At 52.3% G+C, this 25,628-nt stretch overlaps 1 protein-coding gene and 1 long non-coding RNA gene across 3 annotated transcripts; one reads left to right on the top strand and one right to left on the bottom strand.

Annotated features, from left to right (window-relative positions):
• The first annotated feature begins 3,745 nt into the window (after positions 1 to 3,745).
• Positions 3,746 to 22,264, top strand: ANO9 (anoctamin 9). The gene is made up of 24 exons (XM_048065238.2): positions 3,746 to 4,163; positions 9,461 to 9,526; positions 9,733 to 9,849; positions 10,497 to 10,636; positions 10,941 to 10,990; positions 11,588 to 11,646; positions 11,847 to 11,929; positions 13,608 to 13,742; positions 13,853 to 13,949; positions 14,339 to 14,399; positions 15,453 to 15,535; positions 16,000 to 16,104; positions 16,361 to 16,525; positions 16,621 to 16,657; positions 17,172 to 17,283; positions 17,557 to 17,614; positions 17,780 to 17,877; positions 18,083 to 18,249; positions 18,782 to 18,934; positions 19,249 to 19,396; positions 20,090 to 20,209; positions 20,367 to 20,460; positions 20,580 to 20,692; positions 21,586 to 22,264. Exons 1-24 carry the CDS (start codon positions 4,158 to 4,160, stop codon positions 21,611 to 21,613), a joined length of 2,295 nt encoding a protein of 764 aa, XP_047921195.1. The 5' UTR covers positions 3,746 to 4,157; the 3' UTR covers positions 21,614 to 22,264.
• Positions 7,218 to 15,998, bottom strand: LOC106047070 (uncharacterized). 2 transcript variants are annotated; one of them, XR_007163743.2, is made up of 4 exons: positions 15,238 to 15,998; positions 14,228 to 14,461; positions 13,666 to 13,861; positions 7,218 to 7,345 (listed from the first exon to the last, which is right to left on the bottom strand). It is a non-coding gene; the product is annotated as an uncharacterized lncRNA (long non-coding RNA). The 2 variants fall into 2 exon arrangements; XR_007163744.2 differs by lacking the exon at positions 15,238 to 15,998 and having other exon boundaries at positions 14,228 to 15,223.
• Positions 22,265 to 25,628: the final 3,364 nt, after the last annotated feature.

Here is a 25,628-nt window from a genome sequence, read left to right as displayed (position 1 = left end):
CTGTCACCTCCAGAGCCACAGCTGGCCCTCTCCAGCACACTGGCTCTTCCTCTGCCTTAGCCTCAAATTTCAAAACAAATTTTGGCCCCAGAAGTGGAACTTTTCCCATCCAGAACCACTTCCCTTGAACTATCTCCAAAGCACAGTTGGTGGTGCTAGATGACAGCAGCTCGAGCATTCAGACCCAATATATTCTTGCCAGGCTCTCAGTATCTGGCTGGCTTGCTCATTAGTGCTGTTGTCTAATAAGATTTTTTAGTGCTGCTGAGAAACATATGCACTGCAATCAAACCTGAAGCTTAAGATGTTCAGCAAGTATTAGGCTTTATACAGTGATTCGACATCACTGGCTTCTGCCTGATTCTTGTCTTCCCTCCTTTTCCAATAGCAGGTAGGATTCAAGCCCAATGTGAATTATTTTCAGCCCATTTCACTTAGCAGATTTTCTTGGAAACTTCTATCTGGCTTTTGACTGATGTCTTCGAAATTAACCCAAAGTCCTACAAACGTTTTCATTTTTTTCTTCTCTACCCATTTTATGCCAGTCAGACTGCACAAACAGAATGGCTAATTTCTTTAATTGCTAAGGATCTGTCTGGTGCTGGGCTGTCACATGAGGCTGAGCAGCCAGTTCTCACCTCTGCATATCTGAGCAGGATGAAGGATCTCTGCCTCCAATCAGTTCATAAGTGGCACAGAGGTGCCTCAGGGAAACACAGCCCTTCTAACGAAAAAGAAAGAAGTTGCAGTTTGACACAAAAAACATCTAAACAACCTCTTCTGAAGGATCTTTCTTCTTTCGTGTCCTTCCAGCCAGATGCACAGGAAGGCAATACCCTTCAAAATCTTAGGAAAGAAGGAAAGAAGGAAAGAAGGAAAGAAGGAAAGAAGGAAAGAAGGAAAGAAGGAAAGAAGGAAAGAAGGAAAGAAGGAAAGAAGGAAAGAAGGAAAGAAGGAAAGAAGGAAAGAAGGAAAGAAGGAAAGAAGGAAAGAAGGAAAGAAGGAAAGAAGGAAAGAAGGAAAGAAGGAAAGAAGGAAAGAAGGAAAGAAGGAAAGAAGGAAAGAAGGAAAGAAGGAAAGAAGGAAAGAAGGAAAGAAGGAAAGAAGGAAAGAAGGAAAGAAGGAAAGAAGGAAAGAAGGAAAGAAGGAAAGAAGGAAAGAAGGAAAGAAGGAAATCAGAGGCCCTGAGGACTGAAAAAAGACCAAATAAATACTTTAGCACCATCCTAAATTAGGGATGCATGCATGCAGGATCACTTTGGAGCACTCAGAAGAGGACTGCTCTGTCAGAAAGCATCACTGCGAGGCAAGATGTAGACAGGCATCCTCTTTCTAGTAGAAGTGGTTTAATACACGAAGCTTCCAGTTGTTTGTTACTACTTCTCAGATGGAAATCACGTCTGCACGTCTGGCTGGGACTGACAGGACAAGGGAGTGCTCCTAGAGAGCCTCAGTACTGACTCGCTCAGCGCAGGTCAAACCACTGCCCAAAGTGGTTGAAATGTGTCAGGCTGATGCGATACCACAGCAGATTAGGATGTACTCACGTGACTGACCCCAGCAGCAATAAACCGTTAAGAGCGATAACATCTTAAATAATTCTGTCTGCTTACAAAGCGTTTGTGCTGTTGCAATGCCTCAGCAAACACACAAACTGGAGTTTCACACCACCTCACGCCTTAACCAGATATTCCAGTGACAGGCTGGAGAGTTCATAATTTCCCTCCCTGCTTTTAGTTTCCCGTGCTGCCATCCTCAGCACCATTCCCCCAAGAGCACTAAATGCCAAGGCAGCGTGTTGCAGGAGAGTTACGTGAGGAGGAAAGCACTGAAATAAGAACACCATCAATTTGGCTGCCAGCCTTGCTGCAAAAGGAGCTGAATCTTGCCAGGGCAGAGCCAAATTCCTCCTGAACTGAAGAAGAAAAAGTTCGTTGTTTCCTCCAAGTGCTGTGAGAAGCACCACAGAGGTCAAACACCTAGGACAAAGAGCCAGTCTGCAGGCACAGACTCACCTTCTCTGCTGGCTGGCAAAGCCCATGAGCTCTGGGGACTGGTGCTGGAAGCAGCTGCTGCCCGTGTTCAGTGAGCTACCCTATCTGCAGAGCAAAGTCCTCCCAGTCCTCCTTGGCAAAGTTTGCAGGACAAAGACACAGATGTGCAGGTAGAGCCACGTGGCTGTCCCACCTTTCCGTTTAACCCATCAGTGCTCAAATTGCAAAGGGCCTTGGCATTCTGTCGGGAGACATGGAAAGCACCACGGATCCTGTCTTAAAAGACTTCACTCCTTTCCCATGTAAACACGCGCATGTTTTCCCACACCCGTAGAGAGCTACTGACGATCAAGACAGTTTTCCCCTCCTGGCCAGCCCTGCAGATCACTTCTGGGAGGCTACAGGTCGCTCCTTGCCCTGCTCTACCCTTGATTTCAAACACAGCAGGAAATTCAGAAGACGGCTCTTTTTAAAAAATGGTAATCGCAGGGCTGATTCATCGTCTGTGCAAGGCACTTGGCAAAGCCACAGAATGACTGGAAAAAACAGCGTGGAGATGCCAGCTGCCTTCCCTGCCAAGATACACCTGGGTTACCCCCCCAGGAGTCATTTTATGTAAGAGCTACCCAATGCAACGCCCTTGGAGAGCACAGGAGAATCCGAACCAGGGGATGACTAACTCTTCTGGGAAAAGACAGCTCTTCTTATCTCGGAAACTAAAACAAGAAACTGCCGTAAAACAGATATAGGGAGAGTTGTCAGACATGGCTCACACATAATGTTTTCACTGTCTCTTTTTGTAAAAAGAGAGCTATACCCTGCTCCAAGCTGTAGGTCTGGATCAACTGAGCCTTTATGATCATATAAGCAAGCAAACAAAAACATTTGTGTTTTGTTTATGATTTCCAGTGGCTCACTGCCAAGCACCTTGCCACAAATGCCGTCAGGAAAGCAGGGACTGAAGCCATCACACTCTAGTAAATCACATCTGCTTAGAAGTGACAAGATTTTAAGGAGCAGGGGGAGGCAAGAGGCCTATGTGGTTTGGGGGAATATTCAGTGCACACTTTGATGCTTCCCTCTTCAGCCATAAGGGAGGGAATACTTGTTCTTAGGGACTGTAAAACACCAGGAGACGTTCCCATAATTGTTGGCACTGGACGCTGAGGCCCTGCATGCAGCAGCACTATCACATATGGGAGAATGAAGGGCAAAACTTCCAGTGCTGCTTTCAGCAGCCAGCGAGGTGTGAAGAAAGGATTTATTGGTCTCTGTTCAGCCCTTCCAGGAAGCCAGATTTTCTTTGTGGTTTGGGAAGACCAGACTGGGAAATATAAGAGGAGCAGAAAACACTGGGCCACTGAGAAACCATGGAGACCATCCTCACTTACCTGAAAGCTCATACTTGGCCTCTTTTCCTTGTCCTGGCAGTTAAAAAACTTCACCCATGACCCCATCCTGTTCACTCTCAAAGCCTGTGCTGCTCTCACCATCTTTTCCATGTAGCCCAGTTTCCCCCAACAATGAGATGGATCGTGCACAGCACAGATTTTTATTTTTTTTAAGGTTCAGTGCTTCGCCCCAACTCTTCATTTCTCAGCTTGAAATGAAGAGTTTAATGCTTTCTAGAGCTTCTGCTAATTTCCTTCTTCTAATTTCTGCTAACTTCCTTCCTCCTTTTGGCCCCTGTTTGTGAAACCTCCTTGGGGGTGTTCACAGGACACAGCGAGTGGCTTTATAACAGAGAAGGAAGACAGGTGGCCAAGGTGCTCTCACCGAGCTAACAAGAGGAGCCACAAAGGCCGACTCCACGGGGTTATCAGCCTACGCCGCTGGGCGGTACTGGGCTTGCCACTCCTTTGAACAAGGGTGAAGGGCAAATTTCTCACCTCCTCCTTCCTATCTGCCCACTGCCGAGCAGAAGCAGCTCCCTCCCAAGGCAGGAGGGAGTCCCACACGGAAGTCGAGCCACCGCTCCCGTTCACATGAGACCTCAGGCGGAGGTGCTGGGGAAGCCGACCACCTCCTGCCAAAAAACCCCAGGAGCCTCTCAGCCTGCTCCACCTGCAGCCTCCGCCACACCACCTGCCTGACAGACAGCTCCCAAGGGACCTGCCAGGAGGAGCCAAAGGGGGGGGGAAGAGAAAGACTCTTCACTTCACCATGCAGGTAGGAAATAGAAACTGCTCAGCTATTTCCAAGAGGTGTGTTTTTTTTCCAGCATCTCAGAACCGTCTGTAGCTTGGAAATTCCTACGCTGTAAGCGCTAATCTCTGCCACTCACATGCTTTCAGCCCCTAGGGTACTCAAAAAGTACCATAAAACCTCAGTTCCTCTTTCCAGTGAGCAATCTCATCTTATCATGACCACGTAAAGGGGAAAGCAGTGCGCTGTGCTTGCTCTGCAGTTTCCCCACAGTACCCGCAGCATGGGAGCGAGGCAGAGCTGAGCTCCACACACCACCCCAAAGATGCAGGGGGGTCAGGCCAGTGGGGTCACGCATGGCCCCACACCTTGATGCCACAGTTCAGAGTTTTCAGAGAGCAGATCACAGAAGCGTGGTTTGGTTTTAAGAAGGCTGAGACCAGATCTTTAGTTTCTACGTGCCCAGGAAAAGGCACTGCTTATTCCAGCGGAGGTGACAGCTCCCCATATTAGAGGGGTGCCTGAAATAATGCCAGAGGAGAAGGGGAGCTGCAAAGGTTTGTTTCTTTAGCTTGAAAGAAAAGACAAAGTTTCTTTTATTCAAAAGGCAAACTCTCTATGACTGGGACAGCTAGAAAAAGCACAGGTATACCGTCTGCCTGTTCAATTAGATTGTCACATTTCTTAGGAAACTATGAGATAGGGTGGAAGTGCTCCAGGGGAAGGGAGGAGAGCACAGGAAGCACTTGTAGGAATCATCCCCAAGACAAGATAGCAGTTCGGTCATCTTTGTGTAGGTGATAGGAACCACCCAAACTTTCACCAGCCTACAGCTGGAAAGGAAAACAAGGATGCCGGATCCTGCCCAGGTGGTTCGCCTCGGTTACTCACATAGGTGACTACACTTCCAGCCCAAGGGTACCCCAAAAGGATCCGGTAACCTCCTTGCACGGGGAGCAGGACACCTGGCTGCCTACAAGGAGCCAAGGACCCACTGATACAGCTGGAGAGAAAACTGGCACACTTCAGGGCACGCAAACCCTCCTTGACAGTGCAAATACTGCTCTTTGTGCAGGTTGCTTCTCCCACAGGTTGGCACAGCGTGCGTCCAACCCTGCTCCAATCACAGCGCAGGAAAAGGGCTAAATGGGAACCGTCCTTCTTGATAGCAAGGAGTAGAGTCCATGGTTTATACAACCGCTTCGGAGCTGAGGCAGCCTTGCCCACACACGAGGCTGACCTGGCTGCCTCGTACTTCCAGAGCAAAGCAGCTGTCACCAGATTAGTGCTGCCAGTCCCCAGGGCCAGAGAAATAGGTGTGGGAGTCCTAATGATCCAAAGTCCCTGCCTTCTGCAGCTGTCCCTTCACACGAGACACATCTGGCCTCAAAAGCAGGCAGGGCTCCTGCACAACAGCCCCAGCAGAGGAAGCTTAACCCAGCCTTTGCCTCACATTCAGCCCTGCTTGCATGGATGTCAGCAGCCGCCGAGAATTAAGCCTGCTGAAACACCACCCTTCTGTCATCCCAGGTCTGCAACCCCCCCCTCTGCAGCTGAATGCAATTTTGCCTGTTACCGCTCCAGAGGTGGGCACCGGGAATTATCTGCACTGATCTGCAAATAATTTGCAAATCCTTCCCCCCCTCCCTGTTTTTCAGTCCTACACAGAGGCACTCACAGTGCCTGCAGAGGGGGGACCAGGTGGTAAATCCTATTGCTATGGGAACACAGAGACAAGCCTGCCGAGCTGCTGCAGACCCTGCTTCCACAACCTCCTTATTGCCTAGACAGCTGTACGCAGGTGGCCTGAGAAGCATCCCCACGGATTCTGGGGAAAATTAAAAAGTAACAGGTTCCTCTTGGGATTAAAATCAGCGCTTGCTGTTTCAGGAACAAGCAGAAGCAAGGGCAGGATCTGGCAGCGTTAGGTCCAGGAGACTGACCACGTTATGACTGGGAGTGCTGGCAGAGGGAGGATGCTCTGCTGAAGCTCTGCAGGGACAGAGCAGGACTCGGGGGCTGGTGGCACCACGGGGTCTGCAGGTGAAGCTCCCGATACTCCACAGCCCCTTGGCCTGGCCTCAAGGACTGAGTCCCATGACTGGATGCTGCCCATGCACAAACCTACCTCGGTAATCCCTTCAGCAAGCTTTTCTCTGGGGTAGGTAGCGCTGGTCAGGATGCTTTGCCTCCCAGTAGGGGACCGTGCATGCAGATGACATGCCTGGGAGCCACCTGGAAACAGAAGCTGCAACGCTAGCAGATCCGTTCACCTTCTCCTGAGCTCTGCTGGGGCTGACACCAGCTGGACAGCAGCGTAGGGGTGCGTCTGGGAACACCTAGGGTACAAAAGGGTACCCTCAGCGCTCCAGGGATCACTGCTAGAGCCGAAAGGCTGGCAGCCTTTGCAGGATGAGGTTGGTGCACGCACAGGCTGGGAGAAACCAGCCAGGCAGGAATGAGACAACGCAACCTGCAGAGAGGTGGTGCCAGCCCAGATCTGTGCCAGCATCAGGAGCCGGGGCAGAGCCCTGACGGGACTCCTGCTCCCTCCCCGTGCCCAGAGAGGGGCTCTCAGACAGGGACAGGTAGAGCCACTGCACCAACTCGGTTATACCCACCTGGGGAGACCAACCGGAGTGAAAACTCACTTCTCCCACCCCAAAGCCTCCTCAGGGCTTGGATGGAGCAGATGATAGCACCACAAATGCCCTTTGTGTCATAGCTTTAACTGAGGAACCTTTCAGCAGTGGGAAGCACTGGTTCTTACTGTAACAGTGCCTTTTTTGGGGGGGATCCATCTTCCCAAGCCTTCTTGCTTTGCCTTTCTCAGTCTCCCCAATGCTCTTCTGCTCTGGGTGAAGCCAGGGCCGTGGCTCCACATTAGAAAGTATTTGGCAGAGCATTTCAGCCCTTGCCTCATCTCAGTCTCGCTGGCTCCCATGGCCTCATTCTTCAGTGGAAGCTTGGGATCCAGATCTTACATCAGGACTTGGTTGCACCACCACCGCTCCGCTCCTGAGATTACAGCTGGATGAACTTGTCTGTCTGGCCGCTGTTTGGGGACACAAAGCCTTCGGTGGCAATCCTGACTGATGATATCCCCTTCCCCAGCAGCAGATTCTTACTTCTGTGCTGCATCACCGTGCCCTTAGAAACAGCAGCGTAACGGTTTGTGGGGCTGCACCATGAATCACGCCAAAGAACTGCAAAAAAAATATATAATTTTTAAAAGTGCCACTTTTAAGACAAGATCCATTCCCTTCCCTTGTACAGCATGGCCTTCAGAACAGGTCTTTATTAAACTCATTGCGCTCACTGGGATCTGAAGCCCAGCACGTTCTCTCCGACCCACTGAAGGGCTGGTTGGACTAATCCTCTCTTGCCTAAGAGCAACTACAGCTGCGGGACCGGGATGAGATCACGCTGGGGAGGCCAGGCACAGAGGACGGGGACAAAGTGTTTTGAAGCTGACATGCCCTTGTACCGGCACCCACCACCAGGTCCAGGCCACCCAAGGGTGCTCTCTGCTGCATCCCTCAGAGGAGGGGCACCCTAGGCTGGGCAGAGGGCACCTGCTGCCACAACATCATCTTACTTGCTTTGTGCAGCCCCAAAACCACACCGCTTGGGTGTCTGAGCATAATTAGGCTCAGACTAACTTGGGTGCCTGAGCATAACTGTGCGTTCGCTCCTGCACAGCCTCTCTTTGGAGCTGGCAGTGTACAGGAGGCGAGCAGGAAGAAACCAAGTGTCAGCTGCCCCTGGGCCACAGACGGAGCCATTTGTGGTGCTTTCCAAGGAATTATTTTCCACGCTGTCTGCTGCGCAAGCCTCCCATTGCCTGCACCCCATACTCTGTTCCAGGGACTTCAAAACTGCTGTCCCCATCCTGGCCAAAAAGCTAAGAGCTCCCTACCTGAAAGGGAATAGTAAAAAGCAGCAAAGGCAGATGAGAGTCTTGTAAAAACCATTGATGCATGGAGAGGGAGTGAGTTAAGCATCCACACTCTTCTGGTGCAGATGTCAGGGCACCGTGTGAAACAAGGAGGAGTGAAGTCCAGAACTGAGGGAGGTTTTGTTCTGCTGGCTGGCTCTCTCGGGGCCCCAGGACTCTGTAGATGTTAGGCATTACAAGAGAGCAAAACGAGGCTGCCCTTGCTCATGGAGCAGCAATCCCTTAAGGATCCCCAAACACAAAGACATTTTTTGACTCTGGAAGAGCCTGAGCTGGAGACCAAGAGTGCATGGGAGGAGGTTTTGGACATGCCTGCTCTAACCCCCCTCCCCAGGTACCCCCTTCATGGCCACTGGGAGAGGAAAACTGGGCTGGGTAGGCCTTGATCTTACATTGTAATGCATTTTTACCTACATGTACTGCAAGCTGCCATGCCAATGGTACACCCTAGAGCATCCAAACACCAGGAGTTTCATCTGCCATCAATCTCCTCACAGTCTGTCCCTGTGCCACAAACACACACCGAGGCTGGGCCTGGAGGGATGAGGGAGCTGCTGCAGGCAGCAACCCCAGGCTGGCACAGTCAGCAAGGGCTTTGTGCTTCTGCAGCCTGAAACGTTTGCAATCCTCACTCATTCATCTCCTGAAAACAGCCACGGCACCCCAGGAGATGCAGAGCGCAGTCAGATGCAGCACCCTGCAGGGAGGCACGAACATGAGACTAGCAGAACTGAGCGCAGGGAGCCTGGCTGATCCCAGCAGCTGCACCTCGCAGGAAGACCCTTCTGTCATCCTGGGCAACCTGCTGTCCCACCTGCCTTTATTTTGGACTCATTTGGTCCCTATTCTTCAGTTAAACCACAAGTTGAACAGGCAACACCAAGATGCACTCTGCTTAACCCCAGCAGGTTATTTATCTCTGCTGATGGGTAGGAACCACTCTTTGCTATGCTCCTCCAGGCCAACTACACACCTCCACCAGCCCATCTGGGGCATGCCCAAGATTCTCCAGCCCATACTCTCTTTCAGGATGCCTTTCATCTGCTATTACCAAACGTCCCTAGCTTGGACAGCCTGACAGAGCCTGTGCAGACCACATACAGTGCTGGGTTGGCAGCCAACACTGCAAATCCTTTGCCTGCACTATTAAAGATGGGTTTCTCCATACCACGAGTGCTGCTTACCTGCTCTCACCGGCTGGAGCAGGGCAGCTTGACCCCATTACTTCCAAGAGCATGGGCAAGACCTGACCCAGGGCATTGCAAAGCCATCCAGGTGTTTGCAGAGAGAGGTTTGCTCTGTGTTCAAACGCAGGATCTGCCAGAGACCCCACTGAAGCCTTTGCTGGTTTTCTCTTCCACAGGATGAAATTCTGTTGACTCCCTGGAGAAATTTTCCCTTTGAAGACTCAGATCCATTTGCCTCTGCGGTAAGCTTGGCTCCCTGTACACTCACAGTGAGTTCAGAGCTCAAAAATGAGGATTTGAGGGGATTTTGGGGGGATTTGGATTTTGCTCAACGCCAGTCCCCAGGGCCCCTCTACAGAGCATGAGAAAGGTCCAAACCTCCGAGGCACTGGAGCCAAATGGGAGAGTTTGCCATCCCCATTAATTCCCTCGTATTTTCTGTGGGCAGGATGAAGAGAAGTGGGATTTCGTCCTCGTGAGTGACATTCACGAAGTGGGCAGCGTGAAGGAGATCAAGAGGAAGAAGTTCCTGGATGAGCTGAGCAAGAAGGGGTTCACCATCAAGGTAAGGGGCAGCAGATATGGGTATCTGCTACGTAATGAAACGTCTATAAACAACTGGCTTCGAAGGGAAGGTTAAAGAAAGATAATTAAAGCTCAAAAAAAAAGTCTATCCCTGTACTAATATGTGTGTATATATAAACAAACAAAATACTCATTAGTGACATAAGAATTTAGGTAAGTTTTTTGACCTTTATATCTCTATGTGAAAACTAAGTTTCGAACTGGAATTCACACTCTCAAAATCAATATAATTACTTAGCACAACTATCACATGCTCTTTAGATCACCTATATCTTTCACGCTACACTAAAGCATTTCCAAACCAACAGTTCATTTTAATCACCCCAATTATCAGTTTATCTGTTTTCAGCAGATCATATTTTTTAAAAGAGTAAGGTGAGACAGAGGTTATTTCTCTTTCAAGAACAAAAGGCTGGGGATATCTTGTGGTACCCAGGATCCCAGCCTAGTTCAGGCCTCAGGAAGAGACTCAAGCCCTCAAGCCAATCACCCCACCATGTGTAAAACACACGGCACACTCACCCAGGGGAGACTCCAACCCCAGGACTCACACAGCCCCTGGATCTTGCAGCTCTGCCTTTTTCCCTGCCTGCATTGCTCTAACAGCCTCTCTCTTCTACCCACTAGAAAATTGAGGACAAGAAGCTATTTTATGGGGTCCGTGCCCCAAAACATATCTTCCGGAAATACCAGTGGCTCCTGAGGAACCCTCAGGACAGCCAGCTGCAAGACTCTGATGCCCGTCATGACATACCAGTGACAACCAGGTGGGTCCTGAGCTGGGCTGCTGGCTTCCAGCACCTTGCAGCCCCTTACCACCACACCAGCATCCATTTTTCATCTCAGCTCACAACTGTGCCAGGGTTTTCATTCTCCACAGAAAGCAAATTACCACCATTGGTGCAAAGCAGCCAGCTCCTCACTGTCCACAACCAGATCCCTGTTTCTTTCCCACTTCCTTCCCTGGGGTTTTGTGCACACCTCCCTTCCCTTCCCTTCCCTGCTCTCCGGGGCAACAGCACCAGTCTGTATCCTCAGGCTAGCCTGTAATCCCAGTTTCTCCTTGCTCAGGATACGGATCGTGAACTTCATCTTGCAGAACACGGTCACACCTGACCTCGGTAAGGGAGCGGGGCCAGTGGGCCCTTACACCCCCCTTATCCCTGGGGTGATGCACAGCCAGGACCAGCAGCACAGCTCCTGCCCTCTGCCAGGCACAGGCACCCCAGCTGTCTCAGCACCCTTGGGTGGGGATGTGACAAAAAAGAGGTGCGGCTCTGGGAGGTCAATTTGCTGCCATATCCAGAGGCTGGGAGATTTGGACTGCAGGAACCATCAACAGCCCTCTACTCCCTTTCCCCAAATCCACTGCCACCTTTCTGTGTCCCCAAAAAGGCTCGTCCCTCTCTGGCACCCTGGGATCAGCAGGAGAGGTAGCAAATGTGCTGACTCTCCAGCTGTCTTTAAGGACCTGCCTACCTGGCTCGCTCCCAACACCAGCCCCAACACAGCCTGCGGCATCCCAGCTGAGCAGCACAACCACAGGGATTAGCACTGATCCCTTCTGGACAGCTCAGCCTCTCCCAGGCATTTTTTTTTCCTGTCCCCCGCCCTTAAGGCTTCAGAAAAGGTTTTGGGTGATGCTGCCTGGCAGGAAGCACACGGGGAGAAAGCAAAGCTTTGTGTCACTAATCCTTCCCGTTCCACTCTGCTACCAGAGAAGCTGCATGACCTGAAGAAGAAGAACGTCTTTGAGGCAATGTTTCCACTGCACGAGGTGAGGCCAAGTACGCAGATGCCTGGGAGGAAAAGCCACAAGAGGTGGAGGAGCCAAACCGGGTGGGAGAGAGCTTTGGGTAACGGGCTGTATCGGGACACTCCTGCATGTAGGGCACAACCAGGCTCCAGATGGGAGCTGGGCTGGGGATTAAGGTTGCCCTGATGTTCCTGGGTCCAACCAATTTCTCTGCTCTCCAGAAAGAAGAGGTAAGAGAATTCCTAAAGGAGAAGTGGGCTCGCTGGAGAGATATATTTTGCCAACAGCCGATTGAGAAGATCAGGTAACGTAGGCAGAAGAGGCACAGGGGATCCATCTAGCCAAGAGGCCCCACCTGAAACCCTTTCCCAAGCTCTTGTGTTGTTTTTTTGTTTGTTTTTTAAATCATTAGTTTGTACCTGGCTCTTCTCACATGTATCGGGCCTTTTCTGCAGCTTGTGAAGTTCTTAGCCTAAAGGGTATCCCATGGCACCAAGCTCCGTCTGCTAATTTTGCAGCATGAAAAAACCCCCGCATCTGAGCAGTTTTTAATTAGCCTCTTTCATTTTCCACCACCCTCTCCCATGTACGAGATGAGAACAGAGCATCAGTGAACACCTCCAGCCTGAGGCCGAACTTGGGACATTAAAGGCAACAAGGGGCTCCTATAGCCACATTAAAACTCAGGGAAGAGCACAGCTATTTTAAAAAAGGGAAGAAAATTAAGTCTCCGTGGCCAGGAGAAGGAAGGCAAAAATAACATGCTGCTTCATAAGGTTTTCAGTGTGGGAGGGAGATGAAATGCTAAAATTGCATTCTCTTTCCTTAAACGTGTCTTACAGTTTACAAGTCTAGCAGGGGTACCAGGGAGCCTCGATCCCTTCACGGTGCTCAAAGTCAGACAAAACACCATTTCTAAGGTCAATGCATCCTGACCTGTTGTTATCACAAAAGGATTAAGGGGCCAAGTATGAAATCATTTTCTTAACACAGGCCAGGGAGCACATCACCACCTCTGAGTGCTGGCAGGGAGTGAACCCCTCTGGAATATCGGAGGGGAGGCAGGTCCCTCAGTCAGTAGTTACCAGCATTTCTTACCCATGCCTCCAACCCTCTTACCCAGACAAGAAAAAATGAGATGCTGCTGTCAGAAGAATGAGATGTGAAAGTATTGCAGGGAGGTAGATGAGCTCGGGAGGGGATATTGCTCTGGCTGGAGAAACGCTGCACCTTGCGGCCCTCTCATCTTTTTGAAGCCTTTCTGTTCTGTAGACACTGATTGCAACTTGGTCTCTCGATCACTCCCACTGCTTTTACCTAGAATACAATTCATCTGATCATGTCTACCCTTAAGTCAGCCCCTCTGGGATCGCCTCATGGGAGGGCAGAAGCAGCATTTGTGGGACCATGCCCGCAGAGTCATTACAGAGGCGGGCATCATGCAACAGTGGCCCTCTCTGTGGCATATTAACCAAGACGGGGGGGAATGAGGAACAAAATCTCACTCCTTAGTTTGCTTCAGTCACCAGGCTGACTGAGAAAAGGAGAAACCACCTCATTGCCTTCTCCAAGCCCTGCAGGACAGCATGCCCAGCACCACACGGCCCCCAGGAGAGCTCTGCATTTCTCTCCATCCCACATTCACCTCTCAGATGGAGCCGTGCTCTGAGCAGGTCTTTGCTGCGCAGCCCTACAGCAATGTCCACAGTGCTCTTTGCTGCATCCTCAATTAGAGCCCACACACAGGGAGTCACAGGATCTCCCTTTGCTAACAAAATCCCCTGGGAACTGCTGCCCACTCCTGCTTCTTCCAGGTTACTTGGGCTGACTCTCCCATCCCAGTCCCAATCAAATCCCCAGATATGCAACACTGCCCCTCCTGGACATGGCTATCCCTTTGTGGGTGGAAGAGCATTTCCTAGTGACCCCAAGCAGCATTGTCTCCTCACTGGCTCCAAAGCACATCTCACCTTTCCTTCCAGGTGCTATTTTGGTGAGAAGGTGGCCCTGTACTTTGCCTGGCTTGGCTGGTACACCTACCTGCTGGGATTCGCTGCGATGATCGGCCTGGTGGTCTTCGTGGCTGGGATTACTGTTTTCAACTCCAGCCAGGTGAGGTAAGGCAGCTGAGAACACCAAATGCACATCCCCTTCACAACCCTTTGCTGTGCATATTGCTTTGACCACTGTCACTCCCCTTTGCTTCTCTCTACTCCTTTCTCTCCAGCAAGGAGATCTGCGAAGCCAATAACACCATCATGTGCCCACTCTGCGACCAGAAGTGCCCGTTCTGGTTGCTCTCCGACACCTGCACCTATGCCAGGGTAAGTAGCTCACTTTCCAAGACAGGCTCAAGGTGAAGGATGGGAAAACTCCCAGCTTATGCTGTGCCCATGCCACCAAAAATAAAAGCCCCCCCTGCAAGTTGGCTACAACATGCAGGAGACCTCCACTGATAAGGAGGAAGAGCTTTAGCCAGATCACAATCTCCATCACCACCAAAAAAAAAAGGAAAAGACCAAGGAAAAAGCATTTGCCACGATCTAACAAATCCCTGCTGTCTACCCCCTTCCTGCATTTTGCCCTCCTGCACCATCTTTACCTGTCTCTTGGGAGGTCAGGGTGGCAAGAGGACTACCGAGTGCAGAGGCTTCTCCCCAGCCCTGAGGTGCTCCTTGGTGCCCCCATCACATTCTTCCTTGATCTTCTCCAGGTCACTCACATGATTGACAACGAGGGGACAGTTTTATTTGCCATGTTCATGGCCATCTGGGGTAGGTGTCAATGTCTCAGCACCACACACACGGAGCTTGCAAGGAGGAGCAGCCCGCTATAGCTTAGGGGGAGAGGAGGTGAAAGAAAATGGGACACCAACACAGCTCCAGCATTCAGGGGCTTTTTAGTCCCTAGCTCCTCTACTTCCAGAGCCATCAGTTCCCCCTCCAGACAGCACAAGGGATAAAATCATCCCCAAAATTCCCTTCTACTTCTCAAACACTCCTCAGCTGTCTTGCCTGAGAGCTTTTACTCCTTCATGCACCACAGCCTCCACCCAACTCTGGTCCTTTTCTAGCAGCTGCCTGTAAGTGGTCACAGCTGCAGGAAGGAGGGACCACCGCGTCCCTCATTAATCCTTCTCAGGTTGCCACACAATCTTATAGCTTCTGTGGAAGACCACTGGGCTCTGAGTCGATGTGACCCCATCACCATATTAGCTACACATTTAGTCTGGTTTCACCACAGCCCTTTCAGTTACAAACACCACCATGGCTGTAACCAGCCAGCAGCTGGGCTGGGTGTTTCACTGCTGAGCAGGTTGCAGACATGGTCTTGCATGTCCCTATGGGTCAGCTTCCACAGAACAATCTTAGGAAGGTGAATTAACAGAGTGGGTGGCTGTAAATGGATTTGCACAGCTGTGCTGAGGTGCAACGTGGGATGCCTACTCTGTTTTAAAGCATATTTTTCATCAGTCCAGAATAATGTGTTTGTCTGGACCCATGTAACCATGCCCACCACAGCAGACTAACCCTGGTGTTTACTCTGGTTTAGATCAAATCCCTTACAGTTCCTAGAGCTGGCCTGACTCCCCATAAAAACTCACCCCCATACCTCCATCCTCTTCTTCACTGCTGCTCATCCCGGGTCCTTTCTGGTCGCTGAGGTCCAGAGGTGGCTGCTTGTCCTTCAAGGGCCAAGAGCAGTCCAAGCAGCTTTGCCATCAGGTTGGATGGTAACACAACTGTCCAGCCTGTGCTGTGGAATGGAGGGGTGACTTCTGCAGGGCCATCCTTGAGGGTCACCGTGCTCCCACCTTCCCCCCACAGCCACCGTGTTCCTGGAGCTGTGGAAGAGGCAGAGAGCCACCGTCGTCACCAACTGGGACCTGTACAGGTGGGATGAGGATGAGGTAAGGATGTCATCTTTCCTGCTTGGTGCTTTCCTTTTCAGGGCAGGAAATAGCTGGGCTTGCAGAAGAGACGTGGCAGAGGTACCTCCCTGCGGATCTGGACATGTAATAGAGGCACTTAAGCAAGGGGCAAAGCCAACACCTGGCTCCTTTGACAGTCCCAGGAGAGGCAGACCCCTCCAGAGAGCTGAGCAGATGCTGGTCTCCACTCTGCATTGCTAGCCCCCTCTTCACCTGCAGGAGTGCTTGAACTCAGTCAGGACTGGCCATGCTGTTGTAGGTTGGGTTGGGTGCTCAGTCCTGTCCTCTGGTTCTGCTCATCCCACACCTCCGTTTACACAAGCACCCTGGGCTTTCCACCACCTGGGAATGGCTCTGTTGGATCCTCCATTTTCCATATATATACGTGCATGTGTGTGTGTATTTGTTTTATTTATATATATACATATATATATATATTTTAGGAGGAGCTGGCTTTGGAGCTGATCAATAATTTGCAGCACGAACCTCGGCGATACCAGCACTCCTACTTGCGCAGCACCATCGTACTCATCTTGGTTCTGGTCATGGTATGTGCCACGATGAACATAGGGTAGAAGAGGCAAACCCTTGACACTCTCATTTCTCCCCGTGGGTGTGACGGGCCTAAGGAAAGTCTAGATGAGGAGAGGTGGAAATGTCCATGTTATGAACCTCTAATCCTCCACTTAAGAGGACTGGCTTGCTTTTGAGGCCAGTTCCACGCGGCGAAGAGAGCCAGTGTCTGAAGGCCTGGTGGTCCTCAGCTGGAATGGCTTCTCCTCACCCCACTGCCCTCCTCCGCAGATTGCTGTGCTGATCGGCATTGCCCACGCGCTCGTCATTTATCGGGTGGTCGTGACGGCTCTCTTCACCCAGAGCGACTCTGAATTCTTCCGCGAGCAGGCCAACACAGTGGCCGTGATGACAGGGGCTGTGCTGCACTACCTCACCATCGTCATCATGACCAAGGTGCAGAGTGTGGCACGGGGTGGGTGGTGGTGGGGCTTGCCCTTTTTTTCCCCATCATCAACGCTCCCCTCTTGTTTTACACCTCTCTCCTGCAGGTCAACAGGCGTGTGGCCCTCTTTCTCTGTGACCTGGGTAAGGGAAACTGGGGGCTGCCCCCTGCCTGCACCTGCACCCCACAGCGGTACCCCCACCCCATGGTCCCCAAACGCAGCCAGGCTCATGGCCCCTTCCCTTCCTCCACCACTGCGAAGCATCTCCCAGGCAGCTCTCGCCATGCAGGTCCCCAAGGAAGACCAGCAGCCCGTCGGTGGCCCCCATGCTGCCAGCTGGCTGTCCCCAGCCACGTTATGCTTTGGAGGGACAGTGGGGCTGAGAGCTGGGATGAGCAGGAAGCCATAACAACCGTAGAAGAGCTTATAACATGGTTTTCCACCCAACCAGAGGCCCCCTTCTGCCCCAGCTTGTGGCTCTGAGGGATCTTTCTTCTAACCTGGGCTTACCACCCTCAGAGGGCTCAGGTGAAGGGGCAGGGAGAGCTCCACAGGGTGCAGAGACCCCTTTACAACCTCCAAGGCTACTATGGGATCCAGGGGGAGCGGGGCAAGGTCCCAGCACTGTGTGACCAAAGCCCTGTTTCTGTCTACAGAGAAACCACGGACCTTCTCCCAGCGTGAGAACAACTTCACCATAAAGATCTTCATCTTCCAGTTCTTCACAAACTTCTCCTCGCTCATCTACATCGCTTTCTTCCTGGGGCGGTGAGTGGTGGCCGGAGGCCCAGGAGGAGCCCAGCCCATCAACCCTCCTCACCAGAGCACAGCGCCCAGGGCAGCTGGCAGACGGGAGAGGGCCACAAACCACCTGGGACCTCAGCAGGGCTTTTCCCTGAGGGTGCGGTGGGTGGGGGGAGCCCCTTGCCTCTCTGCTGATGCCTGGAGGTTGGTGCTCTCCATCCTGCCGCTGGATGTTCATCCAAAGAGGGGTCAACGGTGGGGCTCAACAGACGTCACTCTTCTTGTTTCTCTGCTCAGGATCAACGGCCATCCAGGGAACTACGTGCGCATCGCTGGCAAGTGGAGGCTGGAGGAGGTGAGGGACTTGCCGTGAAACCCTCTGACCCTGCACCACAATTCCTACACTGCATTTCCCCGCTACCCAGCAAGGCTCTGCTGAGCCTGAGCTTGGCCAAGTAGCCCCTCAGGGCAGGTCACACTGCTTGCGGTGCACAACTCTTCTCCTCTTATCCCTCTGCAGTGCCACCCCAGCGGCTGCATCACCGACCTCTTCATCCAGATGGCCATCATCATGATGCTCAAGCAGACCATCAGCAATGTGATGGAGTACCTCATCCCGTAAGCTTTCCTCCAGCCTGCAGAGCACTTCCCAGTGTTCCTGTATATGCAGGACAGCTTCCCAGCTCTTACAGAGAATAACCCTGGCCTTTGGGCCAAGATTTCCTCCTTTTCCCCATATCAGGCCTTCAGGGCTGTCACTGCCAGCAGTTCAGCCCTGCTGTCCTCTGCAGGCAGCGGTACAAATTGCTTCCTCCCCTTGCAGCTGGATAGGCCACAAAATACGCACTAGGCAGAAGCGCCCCAAGAAGAGAAACATGGTGTTGGGGGAGGAGGAAGAGCCTGAGGACCCCTGCAAAAAGCAGTGGCTGAGCAACTATCAACTCAACGAGGTCAACATCTTCAGCTTGTTTGATGAGTTCTTGGAGATGGGTACGTAGGGAAGGGGAGGGTGAGCAAGGAGGGGTGCTGTGTGCAGTGCCATATGTCCTCCTCGGGTGGGGAGAGCCTGACATTGGGGAGCCCTTGTATAGGCAAGGGAGAGCTCTGAGACCCAGTTCCATGCCCAGCCCCACTCCAAGAGCCCTGGCACACCAAGATCATTCGCAAAGTCAGGGAGGACAGGCAACTGTGTTGGCCTTGGGTCCCTGCCTAGCATCTTCCTCTCCTCCTAGGAGCATCAAGGTGATGGCTGTAACCCTTAGGTGCTCCCTCTGCTTGGCTGGCTCAACCAGTGCCCAGTGGGGCCCCCATGGAGCTCCCTCTCCGATAGCTCTGGGAGAGGTGGGTGTCCCCTTTGGGGGTGGGGGGTCTCCAAGACAGGTCTATCTCCCCCTTTCAGTCCTGCGAGGCCCCTCTGACACAAGCCATAAAGCAGGACAAGCCCACACTGCAGCTGGGTCCCTGTGGGATGACCCCTCCAAGGCGGCTCCGTGCCATCACCCAGCATTTCCCCCTTCTGCAGTGATCCAGTACAGCTTCACCACCATTTTTGTGGCTGCCTTTCCCCTCGCCCCACTGCTGGCTTTCTGCAACAACCTCTTCGAGATCCGTCTGGATGCCATCAAGATGATGCGGCTGCGCCGGCGCATGGTGCCCAGGAAGGCCAATGACATCGGTGAGATGGGGCCCTCTGTAGCTGCTGCTTGGGAAAACAGTGCAGGTGGTGAGCCCCTTCTAAGGTGGGGAGGTCTGGAGCATCCCTTTGCCAGGGGCTGGTACCACTTGGCTGTGGAGCACAGGGAGAGCTGTGTATTGGGGAAGGAGAAGCAATTTCAGATCCTGCAGAGGTTGAAAGGCACCTTGGATCTCTCTTTCGTTGAGCCAGGCCTCTTCTGGCTACGCCAAACCAGCTGGGGCTTGGGTTTGCAACCCCTGAAGAGTGGGAGAAAGCTGGTGGGGCGGGTCTCACTGTCTGCTCCTCTCGCACAGGAATCTGGCTGCAGGTCCTGGAGGCCATTGGCATCCTGGCTGTCATCGGGAACGGACTGGTGATCGCCATCACGTCTGACTTCATCCCTGTGCAGGTCTACAAGTACACGTACAGCCCCTGCATGACGGAAAACAGCACTACTGTGGAGTGAGTGTTGCTGGTCAGGCGCCCCCACCCCTGCAGCCCTGCCTGCAGTGTCCTGTCCTGCCTCGGTGCAAGAGTGTGAGGCGTCCCCCAGAGTGGGGTGGGTCAAAAAGAGTTTTCAAAAGTCTTCAGAAAGAGTTTTCCAGATGGCACCAACTTCAGCATCGCAGCCAGCCTCCCACTCACATCAGTGGGTAAACTGGTGCCTCTGAATGGAAAGAGCACTCTGTAGCACCCCGAGAGCTGCAGGGAGGACTTTCAGCTGGGTGCCCGCCCATGCCCTCTCCTTCCCTCCCTCTTTTCCCACCTCGATTCACCGGCCAAACTCAGTTAAATTGGACAGAGGTCTCAGAGACTTTCATCCCCTCAGCTCTGTGAAAAGGGGTGGCTGGGGAGTGGAGGGAGAGCCCCAGACAGAAGCTGGCTTCCCCCCGAATGGGAGGCTACAGTCTGTGCTCAACCACACTACTAATCACCTGAGAGTCCACATACCAGGGAACCCTTAGACACAAAAACTGATTGCTATAAAGACTGTCTGCCTGCAATCTGGGGCCTTTAAGTACCCCCCAAAAAAGGACACAAGAGCTGCAATTTCCTTTAGGGCATGCCATAACTTCTCCGAGTGCGGCCACAAAGCAGGAGTTTCCCCTCGCCGCAGGGTTTCTGTGCCCAGATGTGCCCTTTCCTCCCCCACAGCTGCCTGACCGGCTACATCAACCACAGCCTCTCCGTCTTCCACGTCCAGGACTTCGAGCCCCACACAAAGCTGGCCGAAAATCAGACAGACTTTGTCAGCGGCAAGATCACAGAGTGCAGGTACCGGCACCCCTGCCAGCCCCTCACCATGGCACCTAGCCCCTGGAGGAAGCCACCAGAGCTCCCCTGGGACTGCCATGGAGGGAGCTGAGGTGGGATGTGATGCCTGGCGAGGGGGGAGCCTGGGCTGGCTGGCGCTGACGGGGCTCTGCTGCAGGTACCGGGATTACAGGAACGCCGACGACTACAGCTACACCGTCCAGTTCTGGCACGTCTTTGCAGCCCGGCTTGCCTTCCTCATCCTCTTTGAGGTGAGCACTTAGGGCAAGCTGCCCGGGGAGGCACAAAGAGGCTGGGGCAAACACGGGGATGGTGGCACAGACCTGGGGAGCTGCTCACTGCCCGCGGTGGCTCCGTTTGCTTTCTGCAGCACGTGGCTCTGTGCGTCAAGCTGATCGCAGCCTGGTATGTCCCCGATGTCCCCCAGTCAGTTAAGAATCACGTTCTGGATGAGAAACACAGCAACCTTCGGAAAGAACTGAGGTGGGTGATGCCCCAGAAGGTGCCAGGGGTTGCTGTGCTCAGAGGCAGCATGGTGTCCAGCTGGACACCTGGCTGGTTGCAGGATCAGCCAACTCCAGAGCCCCATGGTTGGGCTCCCTGCCTTCATGGGCACAGAGAAGCACGGGGCTATGAGCCCCTGCCTTCTGCTAAGCTCCTCCATCACACTTTTGGAGGTAGCTTCTCCCCAGCTTTCAGTCCAGCCCCTGTTGCTTAGGGCCTACAGCACTAAATGTTCATTTTAAGGTGGGCTGCGTTACCTGGAGAGGAGGAGCCACCTCCCTCCATGCCTGCAGCATCACTGAGCAACCCCGGTGCCTGGCTTTCAAGTGTCTCAAGGCCAGTGAGAAGAGTTCCACCTGAGGTGATTCAATACTAAAGCTCACCAGAGGGCGAGTCTGCTTGCCTTCATCTTTTCCTTTAGGAAAGACGAGCTCCAAAAAAAAACAAGGAGCAGTTTTGTCCAAATTTTCCATTTAAAACTTTGCTGGGAAGTGGGGGAACCCACAAAACAATTTCAGCTGGAGGCAGAACCAACTTAGCAGAAAGCTGTAGGTGCTGCTGTCCTCTAGGACTGAACCCTGCTTTGGAGGAGGGCTCAGCCTGCCCCTCCCCACAAGCCTCCCCTGAAATCCAGGTGAGAGCAGAGCTGTGTGGGGTTCAGGAAGCATCACACCACCACCATCCAGCTCCCAGGCTGCGGCTTCCCACCAGCAGAGAGATTTTGCACACACGGGGACTTTCCACAAACAGAGGGTCGTTCTTCGCTTATATCTGGCAAACGGCCCTGTTCCCGCTCGGAACATTTTCCCACTCCCCCCTTCCTTCCCAATGTGGATATCCCATCCATAACCTCCTTCTCCCTTCTCCCCCAGCATGATGGAGTACTCCACCGAGGTGTAGCCTCCTCGCACTGCAAAGACTGAGAAGCACAGACCTGAGCCCCCCTCCCCAGCCCGGCAGCGCCACAGTCACCGGAGGAACCACCGTGGCACCGCCGGCAGAGACAGGCCATGTGCCCCCGAGCTTGGACTTGAGCTGGGGAGCTGATGGCAGCTTCACAGAGCAGGATGCTTTATGACTTGCACAGACACGAGGAGGAAGAAAGTCGCAGCAGAGACAGGAATGCTACCTGGGGCACGGGCTGGGCGAGCGCACTGCTGGTCTGCAGGAGGTGATCAAACTTCCGCGTCAGTCATCGCCTCCACATGCTGTGCGGCCTCGCAGGAAAAGGCAGCTACTTCAGTCCAGATTCCCTCTCCAGCTCTTTCTTGTTCCTTGGCCCCTTCTTCCTCTGCCTTCAGTGACCTCCCTGCTCCTGTACCATCAAGAAAATTCAGTCCTTCCTCTTTCACACCGGCCAGCACAATCCTCTCGGCACAACTACCGTGTGGCTGCAACTCCAACCCATCGTTTTCACAGGCTGGAAAAGCGAACTCGTTAGCCTGAGTGGCTTTTGCACTGGGCCCTGCCAAGTCACTGCATCTGCTCTGACTCGATTACATTCCCACCTCAGCTAGAATGAGAGAACGGTAAATAAACACACTAACTGCACAGGTGCAAGCAGCCTCATCTTCAGCTGCCGTGAGTCACTGTAGTCACACAGGAACCGTTCCCACCTTCCCTCCTTTGCCATCCACATCACCCAAAGAACTCGCCTACTCCAACCTCTCTTTTCTTGATGTGGATAATCAAAAAAGGGCTGGAGCTGGACCACTTGTACCTAGCACAGCACTAGGGCTGAGGGAGAGGTGCTGGCTAGTGACAGGATTAAAAGAAGCTGGCACTTTGACCATGCGTAATGGGGAAAAAACATTTTAATTTGCTAGGGTAACAAAAATGCATTAAGCTACACAGAAAATCCTGAGTCACAGGGCTAGAAAGGGTTATTTCTTGCTGCAAAACAAGCCACTAGCCTAAACCCAAGCCCTGCCAGCCTGATATTTCTTCCCCTCTTCCCTTACAGCTCTCCCTTCTCCCTACAAACACAAGGGGGTTTTGTCTGTAGCAGAGCAGGGGCTACGTGCCACAGCTGGTCTGGTGTCACAGCCATCATTGTGACTTTTCAAATATTTATTTCCAGCCTCTTTGTTTTGCTTCCTGCCAGGCCTACCTGCAGATTTACCAACTCAAGGCAGAGTTATTTGCACGAAAGGAACGATGTGTTTGTTCGGCACTACACAGAAATGAGAATGTGCCCTCAAACGTGGGATCCTTCCCTCAACGTCGGGTGCAGAAACAGCCCTTTGATGCCCCATGCCATGTTAGATCTGTATGTGGCAGCCTTGCTGAGTTGGGTTGGCAAACACAGGGGGAAACAAATTTTCTCTTTCTTTTTTTTTTCCTAACTTCGATCAATGAGGAAGACAGGAGCACAGGCTGGGGCATTACAGCTCAGTTTCCAGTTTTGTTATGGTCCCTGTAAGCTCTGGGCAAATCCACCGGGGAGTTTTAAAGCTGACCTCTGAGTTTTAGGGTCTTTTTCTTTATGAGAACTGAAAACTTTTAACCAGTTTTGAAGTTTAACCTTGAGCTCCACACTTTCATCATCTCCTCTGTAAAATGGCAATAGGAACCTCAAGGTGAATTGTGGGAATAAGCTGAATAAAACATGGGAGCTACATGGGTAAGCATGTGTGCGAGCACGTGTAATAAACATGTAGCTACAACACAAACTCGGAAAGATGCAGATAATGAAACCGGAGAAACACAGGTCAGGAACAAGTATTTCATTAGGGCTCATCTGTCACGTTCTGTAATTAAAAGTCAGAATAATCCAAGGCCCTGTAAAGAAATGTACACAGTGATGTTTCTTCCTGTAACGCAACCTGTTCTCGCTGTTATAAAGCACCATGGGCACTGCGCATCACAAGAGGCCACACTGCTTGCGGCTCGCTTGAAGGGTCGGAGCAGCCACGCACCTGGAGAGTCCCTGTCCTGATTTAACAACGGAAAGCCACCACCTGCTGTGTTTCCTGGGAAAAGGAGAAGAACAGTGACAGTGATTAAATGTCTGCTACGAGGCGGCACCTCATCCTGTAGCAGTGTTCTCATTTATGGGAGGTGGAGGTGAACTCTGGTACACAGTCGCCTGGCAGCATTAAGTAGCTCAACCTTAATTAGCTTCAAGCTGTTAAATGCATCAAGAACTGGCTATTAGCAATCTCACATCGATAAAGTTATTTCCATCTGCCTCCTAGCTGGCAGGGAGCTCTTCCTACCTCAGCAGCACGCGCTCACCTTGGGCCAGGGTGCAGCAGCAGGGGGACAGGGTCACAAACCCCACAGCAGCACAGCACGCCAAAGCAACAACCTCAAATCAAGAGAATTTTGGCTGCAGCTTGGGATGCAGAGCCAGCTCCTTCCCTACGGCTGCCCCACGTGTGATGACCCCAGCCACTGCCTGCCTGGCACAACGCAGCCCTGTCAAGGCACAGAACAGGGGTAGAGCTATTTTATTGCTGAACCCCAAACACTCACGGTCTCCTGAGGGTCCCACCACACACTCCCAGCAGTAGTGGGGCTTGCAAGGACTCTGCCTTGCTACCAAGGCCAGCAGGTGACTCTCCCAGGGGTGACATGCCTATGAATACCTACCCAGAACTGCAGCGAAAGGCACCAAAGTTAACTCAAACTGAAAACTTCACTCCCAAGAACGTGGAAAGCCACAAACCACCAAGCAGGGAAACGAAACAAACCATGCAATGCTCTCAGCCCTCTGGCTTGTTCTGTCCTTTTGCCACCGTGACCAAGATCAGCTCCATTTCTTCTTGCTTTAACTTACCCGCGGGAATAACTCTGACAGACAAGAAAGGTTTTATCAGCCCTCAGGTCCCTACCCTGCCTCCTCGTGCCCTTGCCATTCACGTGAGCTGGGGTTTGTTCCTTGGGATCCTTTATCACAGAGTCATTAGGGTTGGAAAGCCCTCCAGGATCATCTGGTCCAACCATCGCCCTACCACCAATGTCACCTCTAAAACATGTCCCTAAGCACCACGTCCAACCTCTCCTTGAGCACCCCCAGGGACAGTGACCCCACCACATCCCTGGGCAACCCGTCCCAGTGCCTGACCGCTCTTTCTGAGAAGAAATGTCTCCTCATTTCCAACCTGAACCTCCCCTGGTGCAACTTGGGGCCATTCCCTCTAGTCCTATTTGTCCTATATAGTCCTGTCGCTAGCTATCTGCGAGAAGAGGCTGACCCCCACACACAGGGACCACAAACCCTATGGAGAGGAGCACCAGCTGCACACAAACCCAACCTCAGTCCCTCTATACACCCTTTTTTCCCCGCGCACATCCAAGCTTTTCCCTCGGGATTTTCCTGGCTCGGGGAGGGGAGCGGCGGGACTACAACTCCCAGCGTGCCCCGCGCGGGGTGGCAGCCACTTCCGGCGCGCCGGCGGGCGGTTGCCGTGGAAACGGGGGGGGGGCACAGGCTGACCCGTGCAGGCCGGATTTGGGATTTTTTTTTCCCCGTAGTTTTAAACAGGATTTATTTTTTTTTCCAACGGCTATCTGATGAGCTGCGGACAGAAGGAGCTGCACTGGGGGTTGAGCAACGGCAGGCCACCTGAACAGAAGACCCTAGAAAAGCCTTTTTAAAAAAATAAAATTAAATTAAAAAAAAAAAGAAAAAGCTATGTATGCATTTTAAAGGAAAAGTAAAAAACAAACAAACAGACAAACAAACCACCCTTAAAACATTAAAAAAAAAAAAAAAAGACAACCAGAAGGTGAAGCACTGGGGCCATGACGCCATCTTCCTGCCTCTGTGCATGCCTACCACACAGCCTTCTCACCAAAATCCCCCAGGAGCCAGAAACCTCCCCAGTTTCTGCCCTTCTCGTGCCACAATGCTGCCTGGTGGTTGCTGTATGAATTTATTCCTAGAAAAGTCCAGCGGGGAGAGACACCT

Source organism: Anser cygnoides, chromosome 5 (assembly GCF_040182565.1).
Source record: "Anser cygnoides isolate HZ-2024a breed goose chromosome 5, Taihu_goose_T2T_genome, whole genome shotgun sequence".
Classification (NCBI taxonomy): Eukaryota; Metazoa; Chordata; class Aves; order Anseriformes; family Anatidae; genus Anser; species Anser cygnoides.
The sequence above is the reverse complement of the archived record's forward strand: the minus strand, read 5'-3'. Positions and strand labels throughout refer to the sequence as shown.

What these genes read in the sequence shown, in the direction of transcription:
- ANO9 (XM_048065238.2), top strand. An exon ending in CACGGTCACACCTGACCTCG is followed by an intron (nt 10,991 to 11,587) that starts GTAAGGGAGCGG and finishes CTCTGCTACCAG; the next exon opens with AGAAGCTGCATGACCTGAAG. An exon ending in GAAAACAGCACTACTGTGGA is followed by an intron (nt 19,397 to 20,089) that starts GTGAGTGTTGCT and finishes CCTCCCCCACAG; the next exon opens with CTGCCTGACCGGCTACATCA.